The 26,813-nt window shown below is 36.3% G+C and overlaps 2 protein-coding genes and 1 non-coding gene across 3 annotated transcripts; all 3 read left to right on the top strand.

Moving 5' to 3' along the window:
• Positions 1-5,827: 5,827 nt before the first annotated feature.
• LOC104594814 (serine carboxypeptidase-like 27) lies at positions 5,828-12,819 on the top strand. The gene is made up of 9 exons (XM_010255306.3): positions 5,828-6,670; positions 6,789-6,884; positions 7,067-7,159; positions 7,290-7,375; positions 7,475-7,735; positions 8,738-8,865; positions 8,958-9,053; positions 12,080-12,185; positions 12,308-12,819. The coding sequence occupies exons 1-9, from the start codon at positions 6,301-6,303 to the stop codon at positions 12,446-12,448; spliced, it is 1,377 nt and encodes a 458-aa protein (XP_010253608.1). The 5' UTR covers positions 5,828-6,300; the 3' UTR covers positions 12,449-12,819.
• Positions 12,820-13,449: 630 nt separating this feature from the next.
• On the top strand, positions 13,450-13,521 carry TRNAP-AGG (transfer RNA proline (anticodon AGG)). The gene has a single exon. It is a non-coding gene; the product is annotated as a tRNA-Pro (tRNA).
• A 2,938-nt stretch (positions 13,522-16,459) lies between these two features.
• LOC104594815 (tetraspanin-6-like) lies at positions 16,460-18,392 on the top strand. The gene is made up of 3 exons (XM_010255307.3): positions 16,460-17,223; positions 17,653-17,969; positions 18,144-18,392. Exons 1-3 carry the CDS (start codon positions 16,732-16,734, stop codon positions 18,181-18,183), a joined length of 849 nt encoding a protein of 282 aa, XP_010253609.1. The 5' UTR covers positions 16,460-16,731; the 3' UTR covers positions 18,184-18,392.
• The last annotated feature ends 8,421 nt before the right edge of the window (positions 18,393-26,813 follow it).

Genomic DNA, 26,813 nt, shown 5'->3' on the forward strand with positions numbered 1-26,813 from the left:
TCTCTAGAATGTATTAGCACTATTGATTATGGGCATAAAACCATTTTTTTTTTTATGGTAAAAAAGCGCATTCTCACAAAGTTGTTACCCATCTGTTTATTTACTAGCTAGTGAAGCTCCCCACAATCAAAGGCACATGAAGGGCCTCACAGCTTATTTTGTTTATCTAATGTCAGAAGGAAATGATGTTATAATTAAGACATTTTAAGAGTGAATTTATAACACATAAAAATATTAAGAGAATAATTAGTTAAAATACTATTAAATAGTATTTACTAGGGCCAAAATTAAAATACAAGATTTAGGGGACAATAAATATAAAATTATTAATCAGGATGGGCAAACTAATTTCTCAAATCTGGCTTTTTATTATTATTATTATTATTATTAAACTAAAATTGTTAGATTTATCTATGAAAATTCCCAATGGGCAATGCCATTCTTTTAATTAATGCTGAACTGTTGGATTGAGGCTTTTTAATCAAGAGGCCAATAGAATACAATCAATTGCAAGGTTAGGATTGTATTAGAGTAGGAGTTTATTTGCTCAAAAAACCCTTGTATCAGAATATAGGAGCCATGATGACTCTCACAGTGCTGAGGCCTCAGATATTCAGACTCAATTCACTCGACCCACGATCTAGAGAGTGGAAGTTCCAATTCAACAGTAGTATAGTAAGGGCATATTTCCTTCTGAACCTGAAGTGACATTGTTATCACTAATATGATGCATGGGTAGATGTTAAGCACTGGATCCGTAATCCTTTGGCGTTTTACTTTTATGGGTCCAAACCCAAAGGGAATAATAAAACTTTGTGGAATGATTATTGCCTTGTTGGTTGGGCTTCCACAAAACTCCAAACCCCATGCCAATTTGTTTTGGCCTTGTTAACTCCATCTATAGCCTGTAGAATTGGTCTAGACTGTGACCGGCCAGACTAGTTTGGCACCAGAGTGAATACATGGACTGGACTAACTTGCTGATCACAGAGAAATGCATGCATGAAGTCACATTGATCTGCCCATCGACTGCCGGCAGGTGCAGCTTGAAAGCAGACCCAATGAATCGACAGCTGGTTTTCAAAGTTCAAATTAATGCACCAATTGAAGATTGCAGCCGAAACATTAATGCGTCGATCATGTGTGTCTCCGACATCAATTCTATTTCTTGGCCCATGAGGTTGGAAATTGCAGTCCGATTCCGACTCTAATAATTTCTTTTTTTTTTTTTTTTCTTAAATAGCCCTACCCGCCAGGACGGATTTCCATTGACTATTTAAACCAGCTGTCAATTGACTTGGCTCAGCTCGGGTCGGTCTACTAATAAAATTAAAAACATCATGCCCCAACCCAATATCCAGCCTGTGGAGTGTGGACACTCTTAACCGCTTGAGAATTGGACAATAATCTGACTTTTAGGTAATTGGGATCTGTATTTTAAGGCTTTAAGCAAAGCTGATTAGAATTTGAAGTGAAACGTTGTGAGAAGAGATTGACTACTGGAGGATTTTGTTTAGGAGAATACTAAATTAGATTGTACGGTTTGGGACCCGTGGTTTTATTTAGAAGAAATGAAAAATCGAGAAAAGCAGCTTATGGCATTTCCAATTAAAGGTGTTAATTTAAGTCTAGCTCAAGCTTTTTTTAGGGGGTTATTTATGTCTAGCACAAATTTTAAGTCTCACTTTAGTGAGAGTGGCTAATTTATTATGCTCTAGATAAATTTGTATCATTTTTTATTTTTTTATGATTTGTAATTATTTTTGTATTATTCCTATTTAAAAATACTTGTTTACCAACATATCTTTTGGTTTGTATTTATTTATGAATAAAGTTGATTAAGGGTAAATTTGGTATTTAAGAACGAATGCTAACAAAAGGAAAATATCTGTACCTTTTTTCAAAGCAATATGAAAGGTTTTTGTAAAGGTCATAACATATATAGGGGATGTTCATAGGATTGTTAGAAAACCCAAAGAGGTTTTTATAATTTTCTCTATTTTTAAATAGGATTTAAATGAAAATATAAAATGGGTTATAATTTTTATGATTTTTTATTCAATGTATTCAATTCTTCGTTGACTCAAACGGTTAAACTATTCGAACCATCACTCAACCCTATTTTCTAATTTTGGGTTTCCTAGAATCTATTATTTTGTCAAAAACCATTCCACCTAGGTGGTTGAACCATTGATCCTTTGGTCTAGTCATTGAGTCATGGGTTACAATATACAATGTATTGAAAATTTCTAGAAGATTACTTTTCATAATCTTTGCAATCCCCGCTATACAAAAAATAACTCATTTTGTGATATCAAATTTCAATTTTCAACTCATATTTTTATATTTATAAAAAATAAAACTAAAATAAAAATGTACAAATTGAACCTAAAATGATATAAACACACACAAAAATGTAATTATATTATATCGTATTATATATAAAGATGGAAGATGTGTCATAGTTTGATTTGTCCAACCTGGACATTTGAACCATTGACCCATGACCTAGAGGCAAAAACTATTCAGCCTCCAAGTTGATTTTTCAAAACAATGGTTTTATTTGTTAACTGAATTAAATAATATTTATTCTGAAATATAAATTACTTAGTTAGTTAGCATAAAAATTAGATTATTTAGTCTAATAATATATCATTGAATATATCCATTCCAATATAACTTTTTTTTATTGATAATTATAATTTAATATAAATATATTTAATGTATATAAAATTATAGTTAAATTTGGATATAGAATTATAAATATAGATAAAGTTATTGTATTTAGGTAATTTAATGTGATAATGAAGAAGAGAAAGAATTAATGGCATGAGCTATTGAAGGAGAGAATTAATGGTATAATTAATGAAAAAAGATAATTAAAGGAATTAATGAAAAGGAGGAGAGGGATTAATGATAAGTTAATAAGAGGTGATAAATGTCTTAAATCTAGTTCACCACTTATTTGGACCTTCCGGGAGTCAAATTTTGTTTTGACTTAATGGCATGTGACTTAATGAGAGGTGAATTAATGAATGGCATGTGAGACCTTTTGTTTTTTCCTTTAAGTGTGGGGTTGGCCATTGCTTAAGGAGAAAAAGAAACAGAAGGCCTCACTTGCAATTATTTGACAATTACATCCATAACCTATGTTCGTAATCGTAAATGGACTATCTGACAATTCTATTCTACGTTACGTTAATTAATTTTCATCATAATTAATTTTTTATTATACCCCAAGTGTATTACACATTAGGGATAACTGTAGGTAGGGTACACATTGTTGAAAGCTCTTTGATTGATTACTTTCCATCGTTTTTTTTTTTTTTTTTTGTCTTGGTAAACGGGTGATTTCTTAAATAATTTTCTCTTTTCAATTGATAGTATTGAAATAATTAATAGTTTTTTATGCTCACGTTGATTTTTTTATTTTGAACATAATTCCATTAATTGAACTATGTATCAACTTAAATTAATTCCATTCAAGATTTTGTTTGATATATAAAAATACATTGAAGTTTCTTTAATTTAAATGAAACATATTACATAATTGTTTTGTTTTCCATTTCCTTTTGCAGATACAAGTTGAACATTCACATGGTTCATACAAGTTATTGTGGAGGGATTGCTCTTATTGGAATACCTATGGATATGGCAAGCATGATCCTTTACTACACGTGGTAGTTTGTTAAGCCTTTGTTAATTTATTTGCCTCCTCATGCATATACAATTACAGGCACAAACTAAATATAGATGCATCAATTATGGTACCCGTTTACACTTTTTGCATACTTTTTATATATGCACATTTACATTATAATATATCAAGTGGAATCATTAATCATGTTTTAAGTCAGTTTTGTTTTCTTAATCTTATCAGTCCTGTTTAATTAGGATTAAAGAAATTGAAGTTTAGTTTTATTTTGGGTCAAAACTTCAATAATCAAACAAATTGGTGTTAACACAACCACTCAAGAATCACCCAAGTGACTACACCCAACTTGGTAAGTTCTATACCTAGTTTTGGTTAATCGTTCACTGGTTTTAACCATTCTATTAGTAATTTTCAAAAGATAAGATGATAGGGGTGATCATGGGCCGGGTTGGGCTTTGCCTTAATAACAATGGGCTTAGGCTAGGCCCAAGCCTAGCCCGACCCGCATTATGGGCCTAAAAATATAAGCCTAGCCCCAACCCAGCCCTACATGGGCTCGGGCTAGGCCAAGATTCTAGGCCTAATTATTGTATTTCAGTTTCAAAATTAAACAATTGTACTTTCTTTTTTCACTTATTGTCATGGAGAGTATGGTAACTTGTAAGAAACTTTAAACTTAATATCAAGATAAAAGCTACTAACATAAAAGAAATTAAATAATTATACCTTGTAATTTATAAGTTTCAATTGGTCATTAATATGCTCAAAATGATAATTTTAACAAACCAATTCTTCTATCAACAAAAAAACAACCTAGAACCTATAATATCTATAAAAAAATAACCATCTATTGTCATGTAACATCCACAAACAACATTAAACATCTCTATAAGGGGCTTCATCTTCCATTCAACTCCTACAAATAAAAAGTGAAATAAAAAAGATATTAACAAACTAAGAAAAAATAGTTCAAATTAATATAAATAAATAAGTAATCAAATATTGAAAATGGTTTCAATTTTGCTCAAAATTTGCAATTGCTCTAAACTTCAGATTTATCTTCATCACTAGAAGATCCATCTTTTGGTGTGTGTGTGTGTGTCTGAGAGAGAGAGAGAGAGAGAGAGAGAAAGAGATTGGACAGCACAGTGGTTTTGTGAAATTGGTGAGAGAGAGCCGAGAAGATTAGGATTTAATAATTTCTATATTTTATTAAATACTAGATTAGAAGTTGGTAAGATCTAAGACCATAGGATTAAAATCTTTAATATCCTACAAATCTCTATTTAATATATAAAACATCAATTATCAAATGTTTTTAAATAACCTATGTACATAAAGATATATAAATTATTTATAAATATGCGGATTGGGCTAAAAAATTAGGCCCAAGCTCGGTCCTAATATTTTAGCTGAAATGATGATAAAGGGTATTTTAAATGACAGGTGTCAAAATTTATGTTTGATCATCTTACCTGATCCAGACTGCTTTGTTGGTAGCATGTCGGCACTGGGAAAAGTAAAAAATGGAGGGTTGTCACTTGTCACAAGTGATATTGAGTAAAAGACAAAGTGATAATAGTTATTGAGTTGAGCCACTTCAGCTCTTACCACACGACCGGATTGAATATTCCCATTGGAAAGAAAGGCTTTTTCTTTTGAAAGGAAAAGTGAAAGCTGAGAGAGAGACATGCAGGGGACAACCATGACCCACCCCATGAACCAACTCGGAAGTCGGAACTCGTCCACCACCACAAAACCGGCTCTACCACGGAGAGAGAAATCTTAATAATCCCGGTCCAACCCGTGGGGTTAAACCAGATGAGTAGGAACTGTGGTACCAGACAGGGGAGTTCATTGTTGTGAAAGTAGTACTCCAGTTAAAACTTAAAAGCATTCTTTTTTTGGTATCTCAGTTGAATTGAGTTTGATATTATGAAGATTTTAAGCGGTTAAGACTAATTAAAAACTCGATTTTCTTCCTTCTTTTAAAAATTAAAATCCCCGAAAGCTGTAATAAAAAGGCAATGCTTGCTTGTGTTTTGCTTTGCATATGCATGCTCCAGGCTCCAGCTTATCTTTTACTGCAATAAACGCAATCAATGGCGATTGAAACCCCAACCCCATGTGCTTCTTCCTTCCTTTTTATATCACCTGGTCAATTCTCTCTCTAAACCGACTGAAACCGGATTCAGTCAAGTAGGAGATATTCCCAATGTAAGGTGGTAAATTCTGTTCGAACTGAAGCCGATCTCAAAGCGACTACCAAAACAGATAAAAACTTTAATAAATATAAGAAAATGAGGAACACACAGCAAAAGAACACGAATTATGCTTCGCGCTACTGGTCTCAATCACAACTCATCACACCGACTGCGTATCAGCCCCTGTATGATTAATGTGCGTTAAATATCAACCAAACAGCAACTTCAGTTTCCGTCCTTTACTGATCCTCCAGTCCCATCCCATCCGTCTGATTCCTCTCTTTCTTCCCTTCCATTCATTTATGATGAAAACACAGGCACTACTTTCAGCAAGTTCCATCTTCTTGGACTCTGTAAATAAAAGTTATTTATAGAAACACAGAAAAGTTTTGGGATCTGGGTTTCTGGGCTTTTGCTTATCTTTCGATTGTTTAATTGATTATGGATTTTTCTCTGTTACCCGTTTTGGGTTTTGCATTTCTTTTACTGGATTCCTGTTTTTGTTTTTCTTCTCCACTTCAAGACCAAGAGAGAGACAGGATCATCCAGTTGCCGGGACAGCCGAACAATGTTGGGTTCTCTCAGTACTCAGGATACGTCACAGTTAATCAACAGGCAGGCCGGGCCTTGTTTTACTGGTTAGTCGAGGCACCGGCGAATCGTCGGCCCGAGTCGAGACCACTAGTGTTGTGGCTCAATGGAGGGCCTGGGTGTTCATCGGTGGCCTATGGAGCCGCCGAAGAGATCGGACCTTTTCATATCCGTTCAGACGGAAAGACCCTTTTCCTCAACCCCTACGCTTGGAACAATTGTAAGTCAAATTTGAGACTGTCTCATCTTCTTTCGTTAAAACTTTCGGGGAGATCATTCCCGCCGCGTTTGATGCCTTTTCTAATCCAAGTTATTTTATCTTTAATTTTCTTTTACAGTGGCAAATCTGCTTTTCCTAGAATCTCCAGCAGGAGTTGGTTTCTCGTATTCGAATACTTCGTCTGACTTGTACACTGCCGGTGACCAGAGAACAGGTACCTTTATAAATATACATTTTACTTCGTGCTGCATATCTTTTCTGTTCTCTCTGTTTCTGTTTGGATTTGAACCTTTTTCTGTTATTGGCCTTTGCAAATTTTGGGATTTTGGAGGATAAATTAATTACTTTTTGGGCATCTCTAGATAATTTTGGGATTTCTGTTTGTCGAATCTGCAGCTGAAGATGCATATGCTTTCCTTGTCAATTGGATCGAAAGGTTTCCCCAGTATAAGCACCGAGACTTCTACATTGCTGGAGAAAGTTATGCAGGTCTGATAATTATTTCAAATCTTTTACCTCCTTTTAAATCGATTAATTAGTTAATGAATTCTTGTTTTGGTGTCCCTGAAACTCATCCCTTGAGTAGCAGAGTGAGCTGCTTTTGTTCTACGTGTTTCAGGTCACTATGTTCCTCAATTGTCTAAACTCGTTTACGAGAAAAACAAGGGAATTCAGAATCCTTTTATTAATTTCAAAGGTTTCTTGGTAAGCCAGTGAGAATTTTCCATGATATGTCTTAGGCTTTTGGTACTTAACTGCAGTTAAACATTTATGCGCTTGCTGGTTTCCTTTCTGCCTTTTCAGGTGGGAAATGCTGTTACTGATGATTACCACGATTATGTGGGCACTTTCGAGTATTGGTGGACCCATGGTTTGATTTCTGATGCTACTTATCGAAATCTAAGAGTTGCATGTGAGTTTGGATCATCACAGCATCCTTCTGTTGCATGCATCAAGGCTCTTGATGCTGCAGATAAAGAGGACGGAGATATTGATCCTTACAGCATATTTACACGTCCTTGCAATAACACAGCATCTCTCAGGCACAACTTAAGGGGCCATTATGTAAGCCCCCTCACGTACTTCTGTAATTTACTGGAAGGCTTCGTCTAAGCATTATCTGCATTTACTTCATGACCATTATGATATCTAAACCAAGAATGTCTTGCATTTAACTACACATTGTTGCTGTTTTCTGTGCCATTACTGTAACATGGGTTTCTTCATAACCGAAGTAATCCTGTGCCAACATCATCTCTCACTGGAATATCTTAATTCATGGTTCTCCTTGGACAGTTTATTTTCTGGCCACCATTTCTTAGTGTAGCCTGCAATTATCCGTACAGGACCTTTAAACTTACAGACAAGCACAAATTTTTTAAACCCTTTAATTTCTTGAGTGTAACTTGTGCAAGTCCCATCCCCTTGTGCCCCTGACTTCTACCTTTAGAGAAGCAAGGGTTGACATGCAATGCAAATTTTCTTTCGTCTCATCTTTCTTTATTTTGACAGACCTGACCTACATAGATAGTCTTCCTTTCAAATGATTCTGTTTAGTGATTTGCTGCTGATATGGCATGTCACCTTCCCTATAGCTTATAGGGAGAGAGTCGAGAGACTACTATCAATCTCCAAGAAAAAGTAGTATGCCTGTAGCTCACCCAAACCATGGTAACACTTTGCCACAAATATTCCCTGGTAGTGTAAGACTAGACACCAACAAACTGGTTTAGGCTTTGATCAGGAGGTTTAAACCAATTATTTTGTCAATAAATTTATCCCACTCAACTCCTCAGGTGGTGGTAAAGAAACAGAGTTTGAAGCAGTTATCCTGTCCATTTTTTACTTGGATATAGGTGGCCAAAGGTCATATTGATTGTCCTTTCCCTTTAAATTGCATGCCAATAATTAATATTTTTCCCTCTTGGGGGGATGATCATATATATATGTATATATATATATATATATATTTCACTATTGGAGTTAAAAATTCTTTATTTGGTTTCATCTGTTAGAAACTCCTTAGTGGTTTTGTGGTTACATTAACACTGTTTTGTTCAAACTCAGCCTTGGATGACCAGAGCATATGATCCCTGCACTGAAAGGTACTCTACAATGTACTTTAATCAACCAGAAGTGCAAAAATCACTCCATGCCAATGTAACTGGCATTTCCTATCCGTGGAAAACATGCAGGTACAGTCTCATTTTAGAAGTTGGCTGGACTTTTTTTTTTTTTTTTTGCAAAATAGTTTGTGATAAAACAGTTGATTGAGTCTTTGTTGCAGTGACATTGTTGGGGACTATTGGGCAGATTCTCCATTATCAATGCTTCCTATTTATCAAGAGCTTATTGCAGCTGGCCTCCGAATTTGGGTATTCAGGTGCATTTTTTAACCCCCTTTTTTCAATTACTTTTTAAATGATATCTTGTAACTGATAAGGTGTTATTTATTTTCCCATTACATCACCTGATTGCGTAACTTTTGTTTAAAAAAATTGCTTTATTTTTATAACTCTGAATATGAGTTAGCTATATTTGTGTAGATAGTGGCTTTTCTAAAACTGCTGGTCGATGTGCATGTGGAGCCTAGATTTTGTAGGCACACTTGGTGAGTACACTGAGTAAGCACATGATCAATGTGTGACACCAACCCTGCAAGTGTGCTTAAGTCATCACAAAGGTGGATTGGGTGGCACACTAGTGGGACAGGTTTGACACACTCTTGTTGTGTGCTTACTCAGTGTGCTCAGTGCTCACTGAGTGTGCTTACCAGATCTGGACTGGCACTTGTGAAATAAGCAGCATGGTATGTTTAAATATTATGTTTTCATGAATCATATATGATTCTGATAAACAGAAGAGGTGTGATTTGATACTTACCTTACCAAGTTCAATGGTTTATAGGTACAAATACCAATAATCTGAAAAGTCAAGCTGTTTATATATGTGTAGACATGAATACTGGAATAGACATTGTTTCTCATATCAACATTGTTAAAACATCATGCATTGCATGGTCCACTTTTGAACTTCAAAAAAAAATGTAACTTGATATCAATCGGATATTTTTTTTTAATTGGAAAGAAAAAGATGGTAGTTCTAACAATTCACGGTCTCCTTGATACTTTGATTATGCTTGATAAATATTGATAGCTCACACTTGATCCATGTGACAATGTCATTCTCATATGCCAGAAGTTCACACACCTTAACCTTGGCATAACTTTTAGTAATAAACCTTGGCTTCTTTCCTTTATTTTGTTTCAAATTATGCAGGTATACTGTTTGTGGTTTATACAAATCATACTTAAATCTATTGTAGGGCCCAAATTGTCTCCCATCATCTGAATAGGTAAAATTAGTTCATCTCCAGTGGTTCAAAGTTCAACCTTTGGAGAATGATCACGCATCACCTTTTTTTCCCACAAGGTGCCACCTTCCCTAAAAGGGGTGATGACTGTATTAACTCAGGATAGTAATCTTACTGAAGAATGGCAAACTTCGTTTTCCCAGAAGTGGTTAGCCACACAGTCAAATTTTTGGATAAAACTCCAATATGTTCAATACACATCATCTCTCTCTCTCTCTTTCATTTCTGTCATCTCTGAAAATTTCACCAGCATGCAGGAAGGGGAGGAAAAATTCATTCTGCACATTTTACCAGTTCAATGCAGAAACCCCATCATAAATAAATGAGCATATTAACACACTCCCAAACATGTGGTAACCGGTAAAAGATTTAAAGGTTTTGGGTGGATGTGTGGACCACAATCTCCTTGGTTACTGTACCTTTCTTATCCTGTTTAATTTTGAGGGTGTTGGCTAATATGTATCATTTTGTTTCATAAAACAAAAACAACTGCCACATCAGAAAAGACAATTGTTCTTTTTCTTTGTGCAAAAATACCATGTATGCTGTTGGAGAAGAGTAAGTTTTCCATCTAACTCATCTGAATTTTATTGGTGATGTTGATAATTGAGACTGGTTGATGTTGAGACTGGTTGATAATTTTATTGGTGAGTAAGAACTTTTAGCATGAACTGTGTTACACTAATTGATGCTCGGAAAACTATATCAAATGATGTTAATTTTCTTAATATGCAGAAAAGATTATTTGTAAGGAATTAGCAAATTCTATTACATTATTTCATTGCATCTTCCTTTCTTTTAGTTATTTACCATTACAATGTAGAGATGGAAAAGACAAATATAATGACATCCAGGTTGGTTGGTTGTTCACCCATCTATGTGGAGAGGTTCATGTATCATGAGGGTGCCTATAGTGTACAAGTGACTTCTTGGTGAGTGCAAAACAATAGGGTTCTTGTCCATTTGGAACTATAGCAACTGGCATTGATAAATGCATTGCTTTAAGCACGAACTTCACTGGAGAGAAGGTAAACTGTGATACACATTATTTTGTATTTGACATAGGTCCAAACAATCTTCTCCCAAGAGCCACAAGACCCACATCCTGTTAGATATGCATGTCTACTCCAACCAAATATAGAGCAGATATACAGGTTTAGCACATTCAGCAGTGCATACATTAGAGTTAAATCAGACATTTAAGGTTGGGTTTACCTTACTAATGTGACAATCGATTTTTCGGAAGTTCTAATGCACAAAGATTTTCGGGAGGGGGTAAATAAAATTCTAAACCAAATCATCCACCTTGTGCTTTGATTTATGAGAAGAATTGTTGATTGTATTTTATGTTCCAGATTTAGGCTCAGAATGTCTTTAAATGCAACTCCATGCTTCCCCTCAAGGGACCAACAACCTTAAATTGAAGTGGATGGATGAGGATTGCTTGAAACTTGTAGAAAACAAGCCCCAACTCAAATGGGAAATTTTCAACTTCATTCCTGAAAAAAGAATCAGTATAATCTGGTCTAATCACTATAATATTGGTTTTGGCTCCACGGCTCAAACTTCCCTGCAACACATGAATTCAATTTCTTAGAGAATTTCACTCAATTACTTGACAGTTTCAGGATTCAATTCCTTTTTTTTTTTTCAAGATTTCCTCTTACCTGCCATTTTTTGATGGATTGAGTGACGTTTTGTTGATGGGCATTATTTTTAGTACTGTTTTCACATTATAATACTTTTACAGGTACTGAATCCATATTTGGTAAATTTTGTTTTTAGCAACATTTTAAGACTAATTTTGATGACATTGAGTCTCATTCATGTTGTGGACAGTATGGTGCAAGATTTTCCCCATTATTCACTTTGTTTTGGCATGAAGCCCAAATGACAAAACCCTAAAAAAACAATGTAGAAACATGGAATTCTTATAGTTGGCTAGTATATCAGGAGAGATTCTCAGCTGCCTTATTTCTTGGATTTCTTATGCTTCCTGTATCTGATTGTGGCTCGTGATTATACACATCCTGCAGTGGAGACACCGATGCAGTGGTGCCTGTGACTGCAACTAGATACTCTATTGATGCTCTAAAGCTACCAACAGTTATCAATTGGTATCCCTGGTATGACAATGGAAAGGTTAGTCTTGTAATCTGCAATCTCAGGATCTCCATTTTTATATGGGATGCTACATTACACCCATCTTACAGCCCCTTCATTTTTTTGTCATGGTATTTATATATCTGTCCTGTGTGATGTAGGTTGGTGGGTGGAGCCAAGTGTACAAAGGCCTGACCTTTGTGACAGTAACAGGTGCTGGGCATGAGGTTCCACTTCATCGTCCTCGAGAAGCTTTTATATTATTTAAATCTTTCTTAGAGAATAAGCCAATGCCTAGCTGACGCATTCAATCTGATTGGTATGTGTTCCCCCAACAATAAGGAAGATTGATTTATAGAAGAGTTAACGAGTGGGGGCTCCAGAAGAAAGAAATAAAAGGATATGAAGGACCTGCACACCCAGTTCATGCATGGTGATAGCATTACGTTCATGCAAGGATTCTAATCTCCTTTAATCACATGGTTTCCACTATCTTTGTAGTTTAATGATTCTATACATATGTAAAATTTTCAGCCAATATAGTCCACTGTGAACAAATTTTGAACTGCTCAAGGCTTTGCCATGATTAGAAATTATTAGAAGGCACAACCTTGAGAAGCATTGGAGGTTAGTTAATGTCATACTACATATTAATGAAATTGATTCTTTACAAGGCCTGTGCTTCATTGAAATGCATATTGCTTAATTTCATTTTGATGTTGAATATTTATACAAGAAAGCATCTCCGTGAGATGAAAGTGCAGAACCACCAACTCAAGGATCCCCATGACTATGGAAAAAAATAAAAAATCAGAGCTCCCCACCTTCCCCCCAAACCCCATTTGTTCAATTGTGCCGAGTGCTGCGGACCTTAAAGGGTTTGATGAAAAATAAGAGAGAAACAGACCTTAAATCCTTTAGAACTCCCCCTCAACTTTCTGTTTCTTTCTTATTTTCAGGTTCCTGAAAAATCATCCGAAAACAAAATGCACCAAAAATCCCTAAACCGAGAAGGATGATGTAGGAAAGAAAGTAACGCAATTGTAAATGTTTTATTCCTTATCCCATCACCCCATGATTCTCATCCATAATGTTATAAACTCTGTATCTTGTAAACCGAGACGTTGATTGAGAAATTGCTAGCATCCATTGGTGCCTTGTGTGGCAATCACGTCACGACCAAACAAAGGGTCGAATAGCCTATACTTCAGTACTTCGCCCTCCAGAAAATAAGAATTAGGAATAATATTGCTTTGTGATGAATTATCTATTAAAACAATAACAAAAGCCAATTTAGCAAAACGGGCATTTGGTCTAGTGGTATGATTCTCGCTTAGGGTGCGAGAGGTCCCGAGTTCAATTCTCGGAATGCCCCAAGTTATGTTTTTTTCTCTTTTCAATTTATTCTGCCCACAGTACCCTAAATACCATGGTTTTCAAAACCAGACCGAAAAACCGGGAACCGGTTAGGTGACCAGTTTGGATTTGCCCAAAACCGTTGATTTTGGTCAGCAAACTGCTGACCCGTGCGGTTAATGGTTCAAACCGTTCAAACGGTTTTGACCATTTTTTTGTTTTTATTAATATTTTTGTCAGAATGGGTCGATCGTTTGGGTCTGAGAACCGGACCCCTGACCGGTTCGGTCTCCAATGGTACCCAACTTCCCCAATCCCATAGGGTCGAGGATGGGGATTGAGGTCCCCGGTTCGGTCTATGTATATATATATATATATATATATATATATATATATATATATATATACCAAAACATATTTAAAAAAATATTTATAATTAAATTTTTTTATTTATTTTAAGTAAATTTATTTTTCAAATAAGTATTGTTATCTAAAAAAATTCGGGGATCGGGGATGGAGGACAAATTTTACCCCCAACGAGGATCGGGGACGAGGACGGAGGTTAATTTCATAAACAGAGTTGGGGACGGGGAATATGATCCTCGCCCCGTTGCCATTCCTAGATTTATCAACGAAAGTAAAATAAACAATACTTATAACTAAGGAAAGAATGCAATGTTGTTTAAAATAATCACTTGGTTAGTTTTTTTTAATACATTTTGGTATTTTTTAATAATAAAATCCTATTAATTGTACTTTTTAATTATTTTTAATAAATACCCTTATTAACATAAAATACTGTTAACTTTCAATATTTTTTTAATTACTTTCAATATTTAAATTACGTTTAGGTTTTTCAGAATTTTTCAGATTTTTAATTAATTGTTGGTATTTTTTCATTATTATTTAGTAATTTTTGCATATGAGTAATTTTTGCAATAAAATATTGTTAATAAAACGGGTTCTATATTTTAAACATATATTAGTGGGAATCCCATGGGGTGGGGATTGGGATCCTCGCGGGGCGGGGAGTGCTCTCCCCGTCCTGGCCTCATCCCTGCTAACGGGGATGAAAATTTCCCCATCCTCGTCCCTGGAGGGGGAAAGTCATCCCCATCCTCACCCGATTCATACCGGATCCCCACAGGGATTGGAAAAATGGAGAAAATTGCGATCCCTAGCAATGAGTTCAAAGCCATTGCAAAACTGTGATAAGTTCACGTTCACTATAGGTCGAAGATGAGCAAAGAAACATATGATTCACCAATGTCGTGTGTGATAGAATGCCTAGTAAGATTAAAAAGACACATGAGATTAGTATTGATGTCATTCGTGCCACGTCAGTCTAGGAGACTCGCAAAAGAAAATAGCATATGTATATTATGAAAATCATTAGAATAAAGGAAACATTGTCATTGAAATATCTCATAAGACACATGGAGAAACACTAACGGTATTCCTTGATAACTGACACTGAATTAAATATTCCCTTTCCTAGTGGGAGTCAAACCCTTTTTAGCTCTTTGCTTTCGGGACCTTGAGATCTCTCCCTATAAATAAAGGTCTAATTCATAATGAGGACATCATTCTATCAATTGGAGTCTTTAGCCTTCCTTCATCCTTCAAGGAGATCGTGTACATAACCTTACCACCACACTCACACTAATAGATGGTCTCAAATATCTATTTTTGAGAGTTTAAAATATTCAAGTGTTGCAATTGAAAGTTCAAGATATCTATTTGTGACTACCGGAAAGTACATGTACCTATATGTAATTTACCATTTATTTTACATATATAGTTTATAATAATACACACACGGGTTAAAAGGGAAGAAGCGATAAATAAAAGAGGATGGATGATGGAAAAGGCAATATCTATGATGCCAGAAAAGGAATAATACCGGAAGAGCTCAATAAACAATTCAGTGGATCCGCCTGCAAGGCTGCAACATTAAACCACGAGCTTGAACAAAGCTATCAACTTTGAAGAAATTAAAAGAGGTTAGATTAATTTGAGATAAGAAAAAAAAATCTCCTCCTTTATACTTCCCCACCAAGAAAATAACATATCTCTCTAGTCTCTACCGAATCAGAAGCCCCAGAAGCAACTTGCTTTTGTTTCACACCGAGTACCCACCATTCTCACTTCTTTTACGGGTTTCCAGGGTTGTTAACCTAACAGATGCAAATCCATTCTATTGGGGAAAAAAATATTAAAGGTCCACATATTCTAATTCTAATTCTTCATGATGTACCAATTCAACCACTCATTCTAATTCTTACACATACGTCCTACTCCAAACTTCATTTATGAACGACGCCGCTGATTTGATACCTAGTGTAGTTGTCCCGAGTCTCAACTATGCTTCAATTTCATCCACTGACCAACTCGGGTTTAAATTCTTATCCAAAACCCCCATCTGCATCTGGAACTCCAACTGAATCCCACCCTTTTAAGCCTTCTGTGGTCTAGACCAGTTATAACTCAAGGATCTTTAAGCCCGTATCCACTTAAAGCTAAACGTTAAAACAGTTGCTTTTCCTGTATCTAACCCAATGTTGAACTGGGTTACAAATTGGAATTCCCCATCGATCATGGTTTTTCTGGTTAATCCATTTAACTCGATCGTGAAAACCATCATATTAACCGAAACTCAGAAAGGCCATCAGTTCCTGGTTTTTACGGTCCAACCATCAGGTCCGGTACTCCGATCTGAGTCTTATTACAACACTGATCTAACCTACCCAAACAATAAAAGTAGCTAGAGAGCAAATTTGTGACTACTGCCAAACGTAACCCAAAGTCCCGAACAATGATGAGAAGGGCCATTTGGTAATTGCATCTTTCTTGTTAGTCCATTCTGTCATCTCCTACGTTGCAAATTGCAATTTATGAAATTACTGATGATTCCCACTTCTCGGCATATAAAATTAAATGTATGTGGATGAATGAAAGAAGGGAAAGCAGCAGTCGGCCAGTCGCGACTGTCGACTAAAGAAAGGTTCCATACAATTTAGAATAATTGAGCGAGGTCTTCAATAAGGAAAAGAAGCAGCAGGCCAGCAGCAAGCACTGCCCTTCATTCAGAGAGAGAGAGAGAGAGAGAGAGAGCCGGAGAACTTTAGCCTTTAAGATGAAAAGGATAGATAGGCGATCGAAGAAGAGAATATAAGTACTTGTTGTTAGTGTAAGGAGGAAGACATAACTCAAAAAAAAGAGGGAAGAGATGTATCGGTTCAGTAATACAGTGATCGGTTTCTTGAACCTGTTCACGCTTTTGGCTTCCATACCCATCATAGGTGGAGGGCTGTGGATGGCAAGAAATAGCACCAGCTGCGAAGGGTTCTTACAGACGCCGCTTCTGGTTATCGGGTTTGTAGTCCTCATCGTCTCTCTGACCGGCTTTATAGGGGCTTGCTTCAACGTGGCTTGGGCTCTGTGGGTGTACCTGGTGGTGATGCTGGTTCTCATCGCCACCTTACTCTCCTTCACCATCTTCGGTTTCGTCGTCACCAGCCAGGGTGGAGGGGTGCAGGTGCCCGGTCGGGTTTACAAAGAATATAGGCTCCAGGACTACTCACCCTGGTTGAGAAACCGAGTTAAGGATCTTCATTATTGGACCACCATCAGGACTTGTATCTTGGGTTCCAAGACCTGCTCCAAGCTCGCCTTTTGGACGCCTCTTGATTATCTAGAGAGGGACCTCTCTCCCATACAGGTTCATCGATTCTCTCCTCCTTCTATCTTCTCTTCTCCTGCTGTACGTTTTCTGCTTCACCTAGCTATTTCTTTCTTTTTTCTTTTTCCTCTTTTTTGCTTTTTTTTTGTTGACAATTTATTAGTCGCAAAAAATCCCAGTTGAGCTGAGAATTAATCAAGTAAAGGGGTTCCCTTTTTTATTCTTTTCTTGAATTAATACTTCCTCTCTAGTCTCTAAGAGAGAAAAAAAAAAAAAAGATAGTAAAGTTACCTAGAATCTTTTTGCTTGTTCTTCAATTGCAAATAACTCTAAGGAATAAGGAAGATGATTTAAATACTCCCATTGTTTAGTTTTTTTTTACATGAATGAACTGTGCCCAACTACTACTGCCCAATAAGCAGAGATTCACCAAAATTAAGCAGGTTTTATTTGTGATTTTGGATTCAGTCTGGCTGCTGCAAGCCCCCGACGTCATGCAACTATGGCACAGCTACCATGTTGGCTCAAGACCCAGACTGCTATCGATGGAATAATGTGGCGACTTTGCTCTGCTATGAATGCGACTCATGCAAGGCTGGGGTTATGGAAGAAGTGAGGAGAGACTGGCATAAACTGTCGGTTCTTAATGTCGTAATGCTTGTCTTGCTCATCTGTATCTATTCCATCGGATGCTGCGCGTTCCGCAACAGCAGAAGATCCGAAACTGACTATCCCTACGGAGAGAATCGGATGAGCAAAGTCCGACCAAGATGGGACTTTTACTGGTAAGTGGACTGCCGTGCGTGCCACCTAATTCTAATTCCTTCTCTCAGCCATCGCCTTAATTACTTGAAACACAAAGTTGAAACATCTTTTTTCAGCTCTGCATTAATTCTATGTTGTTTCGATCTTTTTAGTGCCGAGACTGAGAGATGCCTCTGGTTTATTCTTTTTTTCAGGTGGAGATGGTTGCGTGACAGAAGAGAGCAGCTTTATTAGGTCTAGTTCTCTGTGTCTTTCACTTCTGCATCCTTGCTGCTTCTAGTCTTGATAGTCTAGATGTTGGGCCATCTTTTTTAACTCTTTAGTTTTTTGTTTTGAAGAGATTTTTTTTTTCTCTCTCTTTTGTAAATAAAGGGTTTAATTAACTTTATCTCTTCTTTTTCCTAGGCAATTAGCTTTATTTCAAGATTCTTTAACTTGCTTTATCTTTATCTACCTTTATGAAATTGGTGGATGCTTTAAAACAAAGCAGAGAATGTACCAGTACTACAGTGTGGATTGCCACAATCCACGCTTCCCACTTGGTTAGAAAAAGTTTCCTTATATATTCTTAGCCGTTAAGGATATACATAAATTATTTTGATTATTCAAATTCTCACATATTATCAGCTTAGAGCACGCCAAGTCGCAATTAATATATATATATATATATATATATATATATATATATATATAGAAGGTTCTTATTGAGGTATAACATGATCACTTGAATTTTAGAACTTAGAGCGATAGCTCACTTTTTTTCTTTTATTTTTTTCACGGGTTATGCTTTGAAATATAATTTGTACATGAAATAACTTATTGCACATGCATGATTCATCCAATTTGGAATTATGATGTTGAAATAAGTGGAAAGCAAAACTAAATAAAACACATTCAGGGACCTGACTCGAATATTGTTCGATCCTCATCGCCCCTATTATATGTTGTCAATTGATTCGAGCTTGGGTCCTATATATATAATATAATATATATATTTATATTTATATATAGATAGATTGAGAGAGAGAGAGAGAGATTTTAAAGGAAGAACCTTCAACGGTCTGACATGGGTCTCGGATCCTTCGCCCAGATTAAGGATGAATAATAATAAGACCAAAATATATTTCATTTGCAAGCAGCAAGCGGTAGGTGTCCCGTGTCCTTGTCATGAATGCATGTTGGTCTGATCACACTGTGCTTATTTTCATCTGCTGCATTCAGATCATTGGACTCTAATTAGGACTCAGATACATATTGTATATTATTAGTAAACTAATGTATATATGTATATATAGATAACATCGAAACCAACTTAACTATTACATTCATATTAATTTTTATGTAGATATAAAAAGCACCGAATCCGTTTTTTGAATATCCCAGTGGTATAATGAAATAACTTTCAACCATAGATATATAACAAATTTACGATACCGTGCTTGAGAGATTCTTGACTACGTGATAAGATGGTTGTCTTCCACCAGGCACCAGCTGATATTTTCTCCTAATACTCCTTCAACATAAAAAACCCAGATGAACTCTTGTATCATTCATGCAAGCGTGGGTCAATCTGAAATATGGGCTGCCAGAAAAGAAAAGCCCATGAGATTGCAGCGCAGAAGGGATACAGAATAGTTTGGACTTTTGACTTTGGATGCATGGAAAGTGATTCCAAGATCGCAGTTGACAACCTAGAGATGATTGCTACCCCAACTTCCCCAGATGTCAAAAGTTCTAGTTAAAGATTGCCATATCACCATGGAGACAGCCAGATAACTCATCAAATTCATGTTCGAAATAGCCACACGTGGAGAAAGAGGAACCAAACAGCTAGCTGACTGGATTTCTAGTCTGGGGCATCAATGAGACTTCTGCATATCTTCAGACTTCCCGTGGGAGCTGTCCTATGTTACCTAGATGGACTTTTGAGCAGTTATTTTCGATTCTCTACTGTCAGGTTCAATCGGGTTAGTGTCAGGATTGACTGGATTTGACTTTGGGTTGAGTTAAGGTTAAGACGTTGGACAGCCCAACCCAACTCGAATTTATATATATATATATGCACGCATTTGTATTAATAATTTTAAGTCTCAAAACAAAATGTTTCATGTTTTACAAGTACAGTATTCCTAAAATCCATATGACTTGGTAGGGGTTCGTGTCAGGCGGGATGGACCGGTTTTAAACTCAACTTATGTTTAACCTTAAAATTTGGGCATAAAGGCATGAATATGAACCAAACCCAAGGTAAATTTGGGCTTAGTCTACAGTGAATACACAAGGTTAGGTTGAGGTTGGATTTGAATTGATCAATCAGTCCATACTAAAATTTGATATAAAGATATTATATATATATATATATATATATATATGTATTTTATATATATTGTATGCATATAATTATACATATATGGAATGATAATTGATGTATACGATAAAACCTGGCTGGAGTTGGGATAAAGTGCGTCATCTGTTGTTGTTGTTTCGATTCAAACCCGGTTTGAGAAAAAAAAAATGGATTGGATTAGGATTAGATTGGAAGATCAATAACTAGGGTTAAGTTAGTATTTACATTTTTCTAAAAAAAGGGTTTTTATTGATTCTGATTCACAAAATAGTATATATATTCTCTCAAGAGTTTTACGGCTGTGGGTTGAGTAGTTATTATTATCCCTGTTGTCTGTTGAGAATAATAGATGGATTAAAATAATTAAGTATTTTATTTTATATTATATATTATCTTCCTCATATATAAACTAGTGTGATTAGACAATGATGATTGAGGGAGAGGTTAGACGTCAATCGTCATATACCTGGAAGGCTGGAATTCAGGTAAAACCTCCCTCATGCACTTTAAAGTCCTCGACGACAAAGAAATGGTGATCAGATTCGTACGTGGCGCTTAAACTGGAATATACAACTTCCACGTACGTAATGGTGTCGTCTTTTGAAAGAAGTTTCTAGTTATCATAGACCCTTCCTTCTTCATCCGTTCACCGTCCCCTCCTGACGAAGAAAATTTCGATTTCTTTGGAAGAAAACTAGAAACGATGTCTGCATAAAATTAACACCAGTAGTTACAGTTTCAGAGCCCCAAATTAAAACTCAAATTTAGTTAATCGCACGTAACTGATATCAGGGGCTGATGCTTTATAGTTGAATGTCTTACGAAATCTTTTTGAGATTTCTCGCTCGAGCAATAGGAGTCTGGTCCACTCTGGGAGGGGGATGAAGTATTGGCTGATGAGGCTCATCATGTCCATTCGATTCGGGCCGGATGAGGATGAAATCTACGATTGCACGGTATGATTCCGAAAGGCTCAGAGACAATTAATGGGTTTTTTGAAACTGTTACCTGTCACTTCAACAAATTTGATCATCGAGGTAGTTGACAAGTCGCATCCACCTATCCTCTCTCCCAACGTTTTAATTTCCCGGCCATGTCCTAAGTAGTACTGTCGAGAAAATTTCTGCAAATCTTACGTAAATGATTTATCCGTAAATTCCATGGCCGGCTAGCTGCCGCTGGTGAATTGATTGAGACAGACGAAACCGTTAATAGCTCAAGATTACGTTGGAGGAATACTATTGACGAAGAAAATTTTTATTCAAATACTCCAGTCTCTCTGCGGGTGCGTGTAAAATTTGTGTTTAAATTAAATCATGTATATGGGATTTTAATGCAGAAGAGAAGAGTGTTTTAAGTCATGGTGGTTTTCCCTTCTGTATGTTCACGCAATGACGCAACCCCTCGGTTTTTCAGTTTTGGTCCCTTTCCCCGGCCATAACACGAGAGAATAAGGTCCACCTCATACTAATTTCTACCCGTGGTCATTGATGATTACATCTCCAACTTGGCAACTACAATGTTCAAATATCAGCTTCACAGCCCTCCACGTATTTACGTGGTCCTCAACTTGAATTTGATGAAGTCACGTAAGTATAAATGGGGTCACAGACTCACAGCAAATGTGTTTGTTCGTCAATTCGTTCAAGAAAGACGTTTACATGATTCAGGAAGTGTGTACAAAACATTAATGATGTAAATGGTTTGGAGCCCAAAACAGCCCATGGTGGACTCTTCGGTTATCACCCAATTCACACAACCAAATTAAATTCAAAAACCTCTATAAGCCCAATACAAGATGGGCTTATACAGTTGACATGGATTTGAGTTTGAGGGATACAGATAACAGACTACAAATACAATGTATGTATATAAAGCTCAGATTCAGATATCGGCCAGGCCATCTTTTAGGTGACAAGTACACGTCATGAATGCCGAATCCTGACTGACTTGCTTTTCCTGATGTCCCATGATCCCATCCCAATGGAATGAAAATGGAAAGGAACCCCATCAGCCCACCCAGCTTGACCTGGCCAAAGCACTGAAAAATCCCGCTATTGAAACCGGCATTGCTGGGGACCGGGGGTCGTCGATTCTATCGCTGTCTCAAAACTCAATATACCCCGTTTTTATTGTATTCCAATTTCCAAAACATTTATTTATAATAAATATTATATAAAATACCACTGCCAAAATATATCCAAACCCTCTTCCATCATCTCAATATCAAGTTAAGATGCATCGTGTGAAATGATATTCGCTTACCACTTTATTCGTTGAGGTAACACGGCTAACGAGTAAATTATTTGTTGTAGCGTATATGTTGTCTCTAAGTGCCCATTTGGGACGGCCTCTATAATTCCATGTTTGGTGAAAAATGAAAAGAGTCCAAATCAGCTACCCTTCTCTAACATGGGCCCCAAATAAAATATAGTGGCAAATTTAATTCAAAGTGACGGTCATTTCATTCCACATTTCCATGGCAATAAAAAGAAAACGATTTTTATTATATTACAGTAAGACTCAGTAGTTAGTTCTAGAGTTTCGTCAGTCAATCTGAATCCGTTTCTCGTTGCAAAGCAATTGAAATCTCGTGCTTTTTAACTTCTGAAAACAGTGATCGGCTTCACTCAGTTTAAAGCCTTACATTGGGAATATCTCCATACTTCTATGCATGGGGAGATATTTTCAATGCAAGGCTATGATGGCTGTTCGAATGGGCTTTCAACCGGCGGAATCCGGTTTCCTGAAAATAGGTAGTGTAATTTCAACGCATTGGAAACCGGAGGAAAGATTTTAAACCCAAAAATGGGCTTAAATACTGTTGATACATAACAATTTAGGAAAAATCTATCATGCGGAAAGGATATGGCATAGAAAGAGTTTTGACCAATCAAAACCCACCCATGAATTTAAATTGATAAATAACACCTTAATTTATTGGTCAGTTAATTATAATTTTAATTTTGATCCCATTTGAACCAAATGGGCAAGAGGTACTATTCCAATTCTGACTACAAACCAAACAGGCCCTATAAAGAAATACAAGATTTAATAAGAGAGGGTAGGTATTACAAATATTAACTATTAGCAAGAGAGAGAGAGAAAATTGAGTCTTAACAGGAATTTCCATTGTCACCTTTTATAATTTTAATAATTTAACTTATAAATAAATATCCACATGTGTGAGAATATGAGAAACTGAGGTTGTGATAGCATGGAGATGAGAGGACCTCGATGCACCTCATGATTTTCATGAGGGGTTTTACTCCTACCATGGTTTGATGAAAGCATCCAACCATGCACTTCAACATTTTCATGATGTTTATATTTTTGTTGCTCTAGCCCAATGCCCAGTCTGGATCAGTCCGTGATCACCCCTATTATTAGGTAAACAGGCGCGCTATTAGGGGTGCAACTTGGACAGATTTGGGGTGGGATTTTGTCAAATTTTGAATGGGCCCAAACCCAATGCAATGCAAACTCTTAGAATCGGGTACCCGACGTGCACCCCTACCTCGTATACTCGATGGTTGATATCACAGTGGGAAATATAAAAACTCCCAAGTCAATTGTATTTGACACGTCACTAACCCATCTGTTTCCCCTACATTTGGATTAGCCACGTCATTATTTAGAAACCTAGTTGACCGGACTAGCCTCTCAGCAACTTCCCTGTAGGGAATGGTGACATGGCATGGCTTTGTAACACTTCGAACTAATACAACCTATTGAAATGTTGTAAGACAGGTTGGACCTTTTATAGATTTATAAATTTTATGCATACATATTGTGAGGGGTAATTTGGCCCGAGCAATGACATGATCATACACGGAGCGACACCCATTGACTTAGCGACACTTTAACATTCCCGAATATCTCAGCAGTCCTAGTCACCTTGGGTCACTCAGCCAATACACCGGGGCCCAAGTAGCTCGCCACACTCACCGACCTATCGAGGTGCCACATAACCTCCTAGAAACGAGCCAACCGTCTCTGATTTCCTTGGGATCAATCCGCATGCCAACGGATCTTATTTTCATCCCACCTGAACCGGATGGACCTGGCTAAGCCTTATTAACTTACTTGGAGTTCATCTTTAGGTGCGGGACTAACTCCGAGTTAGGCGGGCCGGTGATATCGGACACACATCATGAGGCCTACGACAACTCACCTATATAAGGGTTTTACCTCTAGTCTCAAAATACGTGCAATTTAGCTCTCCCATACTATTACTCTCAAACAATCAGCTCTCTAAAATTTCCTTTACTAACTTAAGCATCAAAATGTCCACACTAAAAGCTTTGATTTTCTTGTCTTAGGGTTCAACCCGATTAGATAGTAATTTGACATCGGAACTACCTAACATCAAGCGACCAAATTGCGCATCATCACATATATATAACCATTAGACTTAAAACCTAATCGATCATTGTATTAAAATCAAGAAATTAACCATTTCGACTCTCGCCAGTCGCCACGAACATTGACAAATGATAAAATTTACAAAATATATTTTATGTTTATTTATATGATCCATGACCCGACAAATAATCTGGTTTTTATAATTGCTTGGGATGGAATAGGCACAATTTCTTTCATTTTGTAAATGGTGGGTCCCACAATATCTCCAAATATGTGGTAGGTACATTCAGACATCAGACGGCACTCACTGATCGATGTTTTCTATCAATTGATCAAATAAAGACCAAAGCTACCCCCCCCCCCCCCCCTCCCGAAAAAAAAGGACCACATCCTCTCCATGTAACATACTACCATTCCAAAGAATTAATAAAGGAAAGGGCAAATAAACCGAGGGCGGAAAAGTCAAAACGCGTAGCAGTCACAAATCAGAGGATTGGGTCGAGCCGGTCATAAACGACTCATTTCTGTGGTCTACCTTTCGCTATACCCACAGGCCGCATCAAAACCCTGACCACCGAAAATTTGCTCATAGCCATGAGTTGGGTCTAAACTCCAATCATCCACCGGAACTGACCAGGACAACCCATCGGGATTCAAAGGCTTCCGTTGAAACGGGTAGAGCCATTTCAATATCCTCACAAACTAAGCTATTCTATCTTAATAATTAAGTCTTCAACAAATTATGTTTCAATGAGTCAAATCAAACCTGAACCCGGCTTATGAGGCTTCAACTCTTTTTTTTTTTTTCCTTCCTTTATTTTAATAAACGATAAAGGTAAAGCTCGATAAAAAAATCAGTTGTAGATGCAGAAAACTATCAAAATATTCTGGCTCCTATTAAAATATATATATATGCTTATTAATGTTAAGCAATGAAGGTCAACCTCCTTAGATAAGTGTACCATGTTGCATCCAGGCTCCTTTTATGCTTATTAATGTTTTTTTTTTTTTTTTTTCTTTCTCACGTTTGATCGTTCTCACGGGGAATTAATGTTAAGCAATGAAGGTCAACCTCCTTAGATAAGTGTACCTTGTTGCATCCAGGCTCCTATTATGCTTATTAATGTTTTTTTTTTTTTTTTTTCTTTCTCACGTTTGATCGTTCTCACGGGGAATTTTGTATTTTTGTTCTTAGGTTGCATTTGGTTGCACTTAAAATCTTGACTTCGTTCAAAATTTTTATCCCATTTAATTTTGCTTTTATTTGTCTGTAATTATGCTTTGCATTTCTATGTGATACAATTTATTATTATTATTTTTTTTTTTGTGTGTGTGTGTATGTCCATATAGTAATAGCACAAATTTTACATCCCAAAAATTGATACCAATTTTGCATCACCTTCCTCTTATTTGAACGGTTTCTAATACAAGGTCGGGGCAATGTCTTCTTGCATCCAAACTTATCCCATGATAAGTTTATACTGCATGGATATGCACTCCTAGGCATTTACCTTCCTCTTATTTGCACTCCTAGGCATTTACACCAGTGCAAATGAAATTTATACTGCAACTGAACACAGACTATGAATTTGTACTATAGAAAAAAGAGAATTTGAAATTTTGGACATGGATATGGACTTTTATAGATTTCTTCATTTCATAAAATTTTATAGAATTGTACAATTAAGACCAGTGACATGTGAAAGAATTTATCAAAATTCAAAGGAGGTATTATAACATAGATGGGATTTGGGACAATACATCACAAAACCAATAAAAATTTATGAAAGGAAAAATCCATAAAATTTCCATGAAAAACATATCTCGTCATTAAAATGTTTTTGACAAAATAGTTGAATTATTAATTTTATAAAAAGAAAACAATATAAAAAATACTTACATTAAATACCTTTATAAGATTGATTTTAACAGAGAAATGACGCCGACAGAAAAAAAAAAAAAAAAAAACAGATAATGATTATTAGAAGTAGTAGAAATTTAGGTGATAAAAGGAGGTATCCGAAAGGGATTTTGCACGCAAATCATGCAATATAATTCCAACATAGAATTGGGAGCTTGCAGTCAAAAGGGTTCTCCGGTTGATTGTTTCTCTAAAATGTATTTGATTTGGTCAAACTTATCTCAGATTCTG

Source organism: Nelumbo nucifera, chromosome 2 (assembly GCF_055504915.1).
Source record: "Nelumbo nucifera cultivar China Antique chromosome 2, China Antique-T2T, whole genome shotgun sequence".
Lineage (NCBI taxonomy): Eukaryota > Viridiplantae > Streptophyta > Magnoliopsida > Proteales > Nelumbonaceae > Nelumbo > Nelumbo nucifera.

Excerpts from the sequence above, each read along its gene's own strand:
- LOC104594814 (XM_010255306.3), top strand. The coding sequence starts at position 6,301 with ATGGATTTTTCTCTGTTACCCGTTTTGGGTTTTGCATTTCTTTTACTG. Across the intron at positions 6,671-6,788 it reads CCCCTACGCTTGGAACAATT|TGGCAAATCTGCTTTTCCTA; the intron begins GTAAGTCAAATT and ends TTTCTTTTACAG. Across the intron at positions 7,160-7,289 it reads TGCTGGAGAAAGTTATGCAG|GTCACTATGTTCCTCAATTG; the intron begins GTCTGATAATTA and ends TACGTGTTTCAG.
- LOC104594815 (XM_010255307.3), top strand. The coding sequence starts at position 16,732 with ATGTATCGGTTCAGTAATACAGTGATCGGTTTCTTGAACCTGTTCACG. Across the intron at positions 17,224-17,652 it reads GGGACCTCTCTCCCATACAG|TCTGGCTGCTGCAAGCCCCC; the intron begins GTTCATCGATTC and ends TTTTGGATTCAG. Across the intron at positions 17,970-18,143 it reads CCAAGATGGGACTTTTACTG|GTGGAGATGGTTGCGTGACA; the intron begins GTAAGTGGACTG and ends TCTTTTTTTCAG.